The sequence below is a fragment of the Plasmodium berghei genome (genome assembly GCF_900002375.2).
Source record: "Plasmodium berghei ANKA genome assembly, chromosome: 9".
Lineage (NCBI taxonomy): Eukaryota > Apicomplexa > Aconoidasida > Haemosporida > Plasmodiidae > Plasmodium > Plasmodium berghei.
Genome location: NC_036167.2, coordinates 196,453 through 207,154, shown reverse-complemented (window position 1 = coordinate 207,154; position 10,702 = coordinate 196,453). Strand labels below are relative to the sequence as shown.

The 10,702-nt window shown below is 22.2% G+C and overlaps 4 protein-coding genes across 4 annotated transcripts; 3 read left to right on the top strand and 1 right to left on the bottom strand.

Moving 5' to 3' along the window:
* Positions 1-58: 58 nt before the first annotated feature.
* On the top strand, positions 59-886 carry PBANKA_0906200 (ATP synthase-associated protein, putative; the record flags this gene model as incomplete). The annotated part of the gene is made up of 1 exon (XM_034564636.1): positions 59-886. One exon carries the CDS (start codon positions 59-61, stop codon positions 884-886), a length of 828 nt encoding a protein of 275 aa, XP_034421413.1.
* Positions 887-2,036: 1,150 nt separating this feature from the next.
* PBANKA_0906100 (conserved Plasmodium protein, unknown function) lies at positions 2,037-3,236 on the top strand (the record flags this gene model as incomplete). Its single annotated transcript, XM_034564635.1, has 1 exon — positions 2,037-3,236. One exon carries the CDS (start codon positions 2,037-2,039, stop codon positions 3,234-3,236), a length of 1,200 nt encoding a protein of 399 aa, XP_034421412.1.
* Positions 3,237-4,213: 977 nt separating this feature from the next.
* On the top strand, positions 4,214-5,260 carry PBANKA_0906000 (alpha/beta hydrolase, putative; the record flags this gene model as incomplete). The annotated part of the gene is made up of 1 exon (XM_034564634.1): positions 4,214-5,260. The coding sequence occupies one exon, from the start codon at positions 4,214-4,216 to the stop codon at positions 5,258-5,260; it is 1,047 nt and encodes a 348-aa protein (XP_034421411.1).
* Positions 5,261-5,997: 737 nt separating this feature from the next.
* On the bottom strand, positions 5,998-10,287 carry PBANKA_0905900 (AP2 domain transcription factor AP2-O; the record flags this gene model as incomplete). The annotated part of the gene is made up of 2 exons (XM_034564633.1): positions 5,998-9,746; positions 9,846-10,287. The coding sequence occupies 2 exons, from the start codon at positions 10,285-10,287 to the stop codon at positions 5,998-6,000; spliced, it is 4,191 nt and encodes a 1,396-aa protein (XP_034421410.1).
* Positions 10,288-10,702: the final 415 nt, after the last annotated feature.

Here is a 10,702-nt window from a genome sequence, read left to right as displayed (position 1 = left end):
GCTAGCTCGTTTTTTTTTTTGTGTGTATATGTAAAAAAATATTTTTGCTTATTTAAAGATGATATTAAAAGATTTTTTTTTTCAAAAACCAAAGGTAATTAAATGCGAAGAAAATGTTGATGATATAAATAAAGGATCATATGCTTATGATGATAATAACACAAGTAACAATGACTCAATTATTGATATAATTAAAAAAATACCAATAAACCCTTTCATTGATAGTAATGAAAATATAAATAAATATAAACGCAGTGTGGAAAAAAAAAGTATTGATAGATATACAGGTGTGCAAGTATATGATGAAGACGATGAAAAAGACCATAAAAAGAATAAACCAATAGATTACCCATTTCCTATTAATAAAAATGTAGTGTTTAAAAAAAATAAAGTAAATAACTCAGATGAACGTATTAATACAAATTATAGTAACATAGCTAGTGATTTATATCCAGAAGAAGGATTCAAAACATTAAATAAAAATAAGCATTTCTCTTCAGATTGGGAACTTTTATTAGCACATAATCATGGGTTATATCATTTCAAAAATAATGACAATAATGCTATTATGAATAAAGATATGCATTCATTGAATACTGAAAATGATATTAGAAATAAATTAAATCTATATACAGAAAGAATAAATGTCGATAATCCAAATGACGCTTGTAAATATTTAGCTATAGAAGAATATAAATGCTTATTAACACATTCTTTTCATATGAATCCAAATACAAGTAATCAAAAATGCGTAAAATGGTTCAACGAATATATGCAATGTAAATGGGATGAACATAAACTTAATTATGGGCATAACTATATTGAAAATCGACGAAATAAAAAATCGAAAGCATATATTGCTGCCCCAGATTATCAATACTCTTAAGTTTATACTATTGTACATAATAAATATTAACCAAACCCCAGTATATATTATAAGAAATAATTAAATCAATTATATAAAACAAAAGCGAAGGGGTGCAACTGTTTTTATATTGATATAAACTATACATGAATACAGCTATATTCTTGTATTCAATATCACAAACTTAGAATTTATGAATGAAACACTGACTACATATTAAAGGAGTAAATTAAGGAATACGTGATTTTTATATAGTGTGCATACAATTATTATATACATTTTTATGTATACTTAATTTTTCAGTATTATCATTATATTTTTTCTATGCACGTTTTACATATGTATCTTTCACAATATATATGAAAGACATACACATATATGTGCATATACATTTGGTATTTTTTGTAATCCCTCATATTAATGTTTGTGATGGGTGAAAGAAAAAAAAACTAAACAAAATTGATAAGATTATCATTAAAATTTTTTTTATTATTGCATGTTGGAAATCTAATAGTAGTATTTTTTTTTTCGCTAGCTGATACTAAAAGATAGCTAATTATAACATTTAGACAAATTATTTTTATAAAAAAAATACATGATTTGTTCATATAAGATTATATATATTCTTAAAAAATAATAATAATATGAACATTCATAAAAAAATTAATTAGTTCCTTGTAAATCTATATGGAAATATTAATATTCATAAAATGCGTACATTTTTTAATTACATAACAAATTTCATAATTCAGTAAAAGCTTAATCATAAATATTCAAAGTATTTTATTTCACCTTTGTGAAGGAAATAAAAAATATTTATTTATTATCAAAGTAGTATGTATGCATGCGCATGCATACATTTGGAAAATTTTACAACAGAGGAAATCTTTTCATTTACCATATCTAGCTAAATTTAAAAATACATAAAAATTATTATTTGTTCATAAATTATTGATACAGAAAAAAAAATAATATTTTCGGTATTGTAATATTATGTACATGTGCAATGTAAAATTAATAAGTTTTTTGAGAAACGAAAACTCATAAATTAAATAATAAACATTTTATAAGAGCTACACACTTTAAAAAAAAAGTACACCTTTGTAGAAGCAAAGAAAGACAACAAAAAATGTAAAAATTATGAAGCTTTATATAATTTTTAGCAGACATTATGGAAAATACAAATAAAAAAATAGAATATAATTATATTACTGATAAAAATAAAGTAGAAGGTTCAAATAAATACATATACACAAAATTTCCTTTCTTTGATACACATAAAAAAATAAAAAATTATAATGAAAAGATAACAGAATTAATTTTGGAGAACAATAAATTAAAGAAATATAAAAATGAACTAGAGAACAAAATAATAGAAGAAAATGAAAATTTTGAAGTAAATTTTAAGAAATATGAAATAGCTATTTCTAAAGCGTTACGCATCGGGTATGCCTGCGGTTTTTTATGTAATGCATTGAAAAAAAATGTAGATAATAGTAAAAGATATGTTATAAGGGAACTATGTAGAAGATGTAATGAATTTAAAAATAATATAATGAAGACATATGCTCGTAAAAATACTTATGATAAATTATTTATAAATAATATAATATTCAAAATAAATGAAATTTATGAACAAAATGTAAATTTTGTTGTAAAGCGATTAGTTATTATGATAAAGAACAAAATTAAATTTATTTTACATTTATTTATTAGTAATACTTTTGAATCTAAATATGAAAACAAAATCGTGTTTAATAGTGTATTTTTATCAGAAAAAAATAATAATACAAGTCAATCTTTTTGTTATAGTTCATGTAGTAGTACTATTGATAAAGATGACAAATTGAGTGGAGTTAAAAAATTAATAAAAATTTTTAAAAAAATATTTTATAAAAATGTAAAATATTCTGTCTTTAAACTTCAAAATTATAATATCTCCAATTTAAATAAGAAAAAGGAAAATAATACAATATGGAAAGGAGAAGAGAATGATAAAAATAAATATACCCCCAATTTTGAACATAGATTACAAAATGAAGAAAACACAAATAATTTAATGTTAAATAATAAAATTATTAAGAATAAGAAGGAAACAGGATTTTTTGATTTAGAAAATACAGGCTCGAGTGGTAGTAGTAGTTCTTTACCACATCCTAGTTTGGTATATAATTATTTATACAACCAAGAATTATCAAAATTAAAACAAAAACATTGTATGCTTAATGAATTTGAATTATGTGAAAAATATACAAATTTTAAAAAATATTTAAATTATTTGGAGGGAAATAATCAAGTGTGCAACATGGATATGTATTTTGAAAACAACATAATACCAAAAAGGGAATTTACATTTATATATAAGGAATGAAAATATGATATCAACGTTGATAAGAAAAATAGTAGCAATTATAACATTCGTGAAGTTAAACAAATGCAACATAATAAGTGGAATTAGAAATGTTATATTTACTAGTTCTATGGTTAATAACAATAATATCAGAAATCGTATGAAAAAATACAACAAAGATATTAACGACAATTGGACTAGTACAAAATGTTTCTGTGAGGAAATTATTTTTTTGTTGTTTCCTCAAATTAAAGGTTGAAACCAAAAAATAAAAAACATGAAAAAAATTACATACTAATTTTTAAGGAATATATTTTAATGTTTTTAGTGCAAATAAATCGCCTAAAAAAGTGTCCATGTCTTTTTTGTTTTTTTTTGTAATCATAATACAAACCACATTTGTATATATCACTAATTATGGGATAATAATTTTTAGCGTGTTAAACTTTTTTTGTTTCAGTGATTTTTCAAACTGTATATGTGTAATAGGCTTACACATGTATATATATTTGCTCTACATAATTTATAGTTAAAAGAAAGATGCTAGGATATATTTAAATTTTTTTTTTAACTCGAAAACATATGGGTATAATATAATTGGAAAATTGTATTTAAAGTTGCCAAAATGGTAATAAAAAGAACATAGTAGGTGTGTAAAAAAAAAAAAAAAATTAATTATTTTTGAACAAATAAATAGCTAAAACAGTAATTAAAAAAAAAGTTATGTATTATTTATGAAAAAATTATGAACAAGTAAGGTAAAAACAACACAGAATAAGTAAATACACATATCTTGTTAAAATAATAGATATGCGCATATTTTTTTGAGGGACTATAAAAAAAAATGTATGGAAAAAATGAAGTCTTTAATACATTCGTTGTTTATCTTTTTGTACATGTTTAATATTTACGAGTGTTTTTTTTTTGAAAAAAATATTATAGAAAAATTTGAGTGTGGTAATAAAGTTAATAGGTATTATAACAAAAAAAGAAAAACAATGAGTAGTGGATTGTTATATAAGTTAAACAAATTTTACCGGATAAATAAGAGTATATATAATTCATTTAGCTGTGGAAATACTATTTTGAATTGTAAATTCAAAGGTAAAATATGCACACTAAATGGAAAAGGCGCAAATAAAAATAGAGCATTTTTTTCTTATGGGTCATATAATAATGCTGATAAAGAAACTGTATATATGATTGATGGAATATCTTTTACAATGCGTAATAATAGTAGTATATATAAAGAAGAAACAAATGATATTCCTATTTTATTATTACATGGTTGTTATGGAAGTAAAAAAAATTTCCGTAATTTTAATAAAATGCTTAAATCAAATAAAATAATATCATTAGACTTACCAAACCATGGAGAGTCTAAACATACAGATAATATGAAATATAATAATATAGAAGAAGATATAAAAAATGTATTAAGTAAATTAAATATAAAAAGTTGTTGTTTAGTTGGTTTTAGTTTGGGTGGAAAAGTATCCATGTATACTGCATTAAAAAATCCAGGGTTATTTTCACATTTAATAATAATGGATATATTACCTTATAATTATAATTCTAATAATATAGAAATTGCATTACCTTATAGTATTAAAAAAATGAGTAAAACATTATATAATATAAAAATAAATAAAAATCCGAAAAATAAATTCGAATTTTTAACATATTTAAAGGAAGAATTACCAGATATTCCAGATTCATTTTCACAATTTATTTGTATGTCACTTAAAGAAAATGAACAAAAAAATAAATTAACATGGAATATAAATGTTGAAACTATATATAATGAAATTCATAATATTACAAATTTCCCATTAAATTATGAAAAATATAAATATATGAATCCCTGTAGTTTTGTTATAGCAAAAAAATCAGATCTGGCTTATACTATACCCGATTATGATCAAATTATTAAAAATTTTTTTCCTTTCTCTAAAAATTTTATTTTGGAAAATTCATCTCATGCCGTATATGTAGACGCACCCTATGAATGCGCTCAAATTATTAACCAAACAATTACCTTATAAATTTGAGAAGGTTATCTATAATATTTTCTTAAATTTTTGCGAAAATTTTCAGTTATATAATTGAAAAGGAAATAAGTTTTTACACCTTCTTTTTTCTTCTTCCTTTTTCCCTTTCCTTTTTCGTTTTCCCAATATTAAACTCTTTTGTACATAATGTGGATAAATGTTTTAATTCGTATGAAGTTTATTGTGTTAGTTAATATTTGCATTATTAAAATGAGAGAAAAAAAAATGTGGAAAATAACAAAGTACAAGATAAAAAAAGAGCCAAATTTTAAATAAAACATGAAAGGCATATACAATACATGCATATACAACTACAACAAATTAAATGCATTGATTAGACAGTAAAATATGAATATGCTAATATTTTAATTGAATTTTAACAAAAGTGAATTATAATTTAGATAAAAATATAAACTAAAGGAACATATGTTACTAAAGTAACGCATAATTGTGTATTTATTTATTTATTTATTCACTATAACAAGGAAATAAAGCTGCCTCCCTTGCATGCAAAAAAAAGCTGGTGCAGCTAAAATATTATTTAATATTTTCTTTGCACTATTAATTATGCGTTTAATTCGGTTCCAATTCGGAATTTAATTTAAATAATATGGCAATTTTTGAGCAAGCCTCAGGCCCATTCCATACTTACCATTACTTCACACTTCTATTTTTGAAGTATTACAAATTTAATAATAGAAACTATTCGAATAAATACAAACGGTTCATTATTAAATGTTATCAACAGTGATACAATCATTTTCTACTATCATATTTGTATTATATGGAATAGAATTAACATTATCAGTATTCGGGTTATTATTTTTAGGTTTTCTATTATGTTTTCCAAATATAGTTTGTCCTTTAACTTTTGATAAACGTACCTTAATAGCCCAAAATTTTGATTTATAAAATCCATGAGTTTTAGCAGAAAATGATTTATAATATCTTTTACCATTATCATACCATGATGCAATCCAACTTCTTTTATCCCAATATACACCAGCAATATCACATCTTAAATCTTCGGGGTTTTCTAAATTTGGTCCATCTTTATCTGGTAATTCTAATAAATATTCAAATTCACTTTCATCTTTTATAACTCTATTATTACTTCTATTTACTGAATTTCTTTTTTTATTATTATTTTTTTCTGTATTTTTATTTATTACATTGTTCGAATTTTTTTTACTATTTTTAATTTTTTTGCCACACATTTCGGGATTTACATTACCTCCATCATTATTATTGTTATATATATTATGTACATTATTTAGATTCATATAATTGACCATTTCATTGTTATATCTGTGCATATTTATATTATTTTTATTATTCATAGAATTTGTTAAATTTCCATATATAGAACACATATTGTCTACTAAATTAGAACCCATATTATTAATGTTACATATATTGTTAGATGGAAGATTCAAAATTGAATTCATATTTCCATTATTAGAGTTAATTGGAATTTTATTATTCTCTAAATTTGATCCAATACCATATTGTTTATTTTGATAATAAAGAGCATTTTTTATATTATTTTCATTTCCATACATTTGTGACATTTTAACATTATTATTAATGATCCCACTATTTTTTGATGGATTCATATTGACATTATTATTTTCATTTACATTTTTATTATTTCTATTTTTACAAATTAATCCATTATCTAGATGTACTAAGTTATCTTTGGATTGTTTATCAATTTTTGTGTATTCATTATCATAACCCGCTAAATTGTTATTATTGTTATTATTGTACACTTCTGTGCTGTATTCATTTATATAACTATTTATTCCAACTTTAGAATAGTTATTTTTTTCTGGAAAATAATTGACACAATTGTTAATATTATTCGGATTTGATAATAAATTATTTTTATTGTCTATTATAGTAGAATCCTTTATGTTATAATGGAATTCACTATTGTTTATATCATTTGAAAGGTTCGAATTTAACATTCCATTTTTATTATAATCTCTACATGTTGGATTATTATAATTTTTTTGAATATTAACATCAAACAATAAATCGTTTTTGTTTTTTTTACAATCTTGATTATATATATCAATCCAATTTTCATTTATATTAAATACAGATTTAAGATGGTGCATATTCACTTTTCCACTTTGATTCCAAATATTCATAGAATGAGGAAAACTGCTATTTAATTTACAACAAAGTTCGTCTAATTTTACACAAACTGTATATATTGTATCGAACCATTGCATATATTTATCATTTTCATGATCTATAGTAATAAAACTATTTCTTTCATCATCTATATCTTCTTTTTCACTAATATTATCAAAATTTGTAACATCTTCTATAGTATCAAAATTTTGATCATTTATATCTATATATTTTTGATTGTCGATTTTATTTATATTTATAATATTATTATGTTCATTCGAATTTAATAAATTGGAATTATTTGCAAACATATTATTATCAGCGTTGGCATTATTACAATTACTATTACATACATTTAAATTATTATTAATTATATTTTGTAATTGACCTACTTCATATGTACATTCCGTTTTATCACTTTCACTATGTTCATTGTTGTTATTTATTGTATCTTTATTCCAGTTTTGTATAGATATTTGATTATCAAAGTTTATATTATTTTTAGACATTTCTTTAATTGTAATTTCATTGTTATAATTGTTTATATTTTTATCAATTTCCTTTAAAGAATTATTCTTATGTTTATACACTTCAGTAGAATTATCGTTATTTATTTTGTTCATAATAACATTTTCATTCATATTATCATCAATAGGTGCATCACCTACCATTTTATTATTATTTGATTGTATCGTTTTTTTATTAGCATTATATGTATGTTCATTATTTATGTGATAATCCAAAATATTATCATTGTTTATTAAATTATTCGTTGTCATTATATGCTCACCATTTGCATCTATATCTTTAGACATACGACTAATTTCATTTAATTTAATAATGTTATTAAAATGGGGATTAACATTTTTATTTTCAAAATTTTCAATAGTTTTATTATTGTTACATTGTTCGAAATATGAAGTTATTTTTTTATCATTGTTAAAATCTATATTATTAGATATTTGAGTTATTTGCTCAAATTCGTTTTTTTCATTATTTATTTCTTTTATTTTCTTTTTATTTTCTTCATCACTATTCGATATAACTATAACATCTTTATTTAAACTAGTATTTATGTTATTTGTATGAAAACTGGATTGTGTGTTAAGGTTCCAAGCATTTTCGACTTCATTAAAATTTACAGAATTGGGATCATCCTCTGAATCTATGGTATATTTATGGTTATCATTTTCAACGTCTATTGTTTTATGTTCTGCTTCCCAATTAATAGAATCATAGAATGACAGCATAGTATTAGCAATACATGTAGTACTAGACTTTATATTTAAAAAAGATTTATCATTTTGGATTATATTTATCGAATTTTGCACAATAGCACTATTTTGTGCATCTTCAGCATTTGATTCTTTTATATTATTACATATCTCATTAATACGATTATAATTATTTATATAATTTTTAGCGTTTTCGTTAACAATTGTGTTTAAATCGTTTTCAATTATGTTCGTTTCATCTTTTTCTTTCTTTGCTGAATCTTCATTTTCTTCTTCATTTTTTAATATATAATTTTTGGGGATTTTTTCTTGAAAATTTCCAGTATCTAAGCTATTTTTTTCATCACATATTGTACTATTTTCCAGAAGTGAGTACCCATTTTGTATACCTACTTTATGATCGTAGAATTCTTTTATTTTATTTTCTTCTGTTTTTTGTGCATTTTTTTTTTCATCTTCAATATTGTCTAATTTATCAACTTCAGTACCCAATTGACTAGCCAATTTGAGATTATTCAATTCTAGGACTTTTACATCTATTTTTTGTTTTTTTTCCATACAATTTAGGAGCATATCTGAAGTACCTCTCTTTCTAAGCATTCTACTAAGGTTTTCATCATAAATATTTTTATTTTGTACTTTGTAATTATCATCAAAAATATAATCACAATTATTTATAGACTCGTTTTTTTTATTATTTTCTGTTTCTATTTGGTTATTATCATTATATATTTTATTACATTTTTCAACAATATTATTATTAAAATTTTGTTCTTTTTTTTTATCATCTTTATTAAATATATTTGTTTGATCACCATTCGTGATAAAAGAGGCATCTATATTCAAATTGGCATTCTTTACATTATTTTGTTCATTCAAGTTTGACAATTTTGCATTTTTAACATCAGTCTTTTCTAAGGATATATTACATGATTCAGCAGAAACATAATTATCATCATTATTATCAAAGAAGATAACATTATTGTTTTCCTCTTTTTGTAAATTAAAATTTGGGGTATAGTTTTTTTTACTATTTTCATCACTTTCCTTTGAACTTGACTCACTCAATTGGTTTGTTTCGGAAACTATAGCATCAGAAATCCCTGTAGAAATAAATAGACATGTATACATTTTATAAATTTTATAAAAATGGAAATCTTTAAAGTATATATTATTTTCGAAATATCTCTAAAGCATCTTACCATAAAATTTAGAATCCTTATTTCCTTCTGCATCGTTTACATTAAAAGAATTTGGGTCAGATAAAATTGACGATTTTTTATCGAGAAGTATTTCATTTTTTATTTCGTTATTTAGGGTTATATTAGTATTAGGGCTTATACAATTGCCAATGTTAATTTGTTCGTTTTTAAATTCTGTTACTTTTGGATTGGTAATTGTATCTGAAATCATATTATTTGAATGATTGAAATTAGAATTGTTAATCATGTTGTTGTTTCCCATTTTACAATTCTCTTTTATATCGTAACTGTTTTTATTTATATTTTCTTCTTGTTCTTTTTCGCTGTTTGTATCACTCACATTACTACTATTCATATTGTGTGAAGTATTCAATTGTTTTTTTACTTTCAAAATGTGCAAATGAATTTTATTTATTGTTTGTTGGTGCTCATTATTTTCCATATATGTAAATTTCTTTTCTTTAGCTTATAATTGCAAACACCCCCCCTTATATATGTTTTTTTTTAATTTGCTTAAAAATATTTTTACTTTTCAAAAATATTATTAAATGAATTATGGGAACTGTATAAAGAGCAAAAAAAAAATTAATTTACACAATAAAAAAATAAATATTTATAACCATTATGTGTTGTAGTTGTGGGCATATTTATGTTTAGAATGAATCTAGTAAATGAAACATTGGTAACATTTGTACATGTATAAACATAAGTATGAATGACAATATAAATGATTAAATTGATGTATGTGTGTACTTTTATATCCACTTATGGAAGGGGTTTTTGTTGTCATAGACATATAAATAGTTATAAAAATATAAAAAAATAATAATATAAAACAAAAAACTACACACAAATAT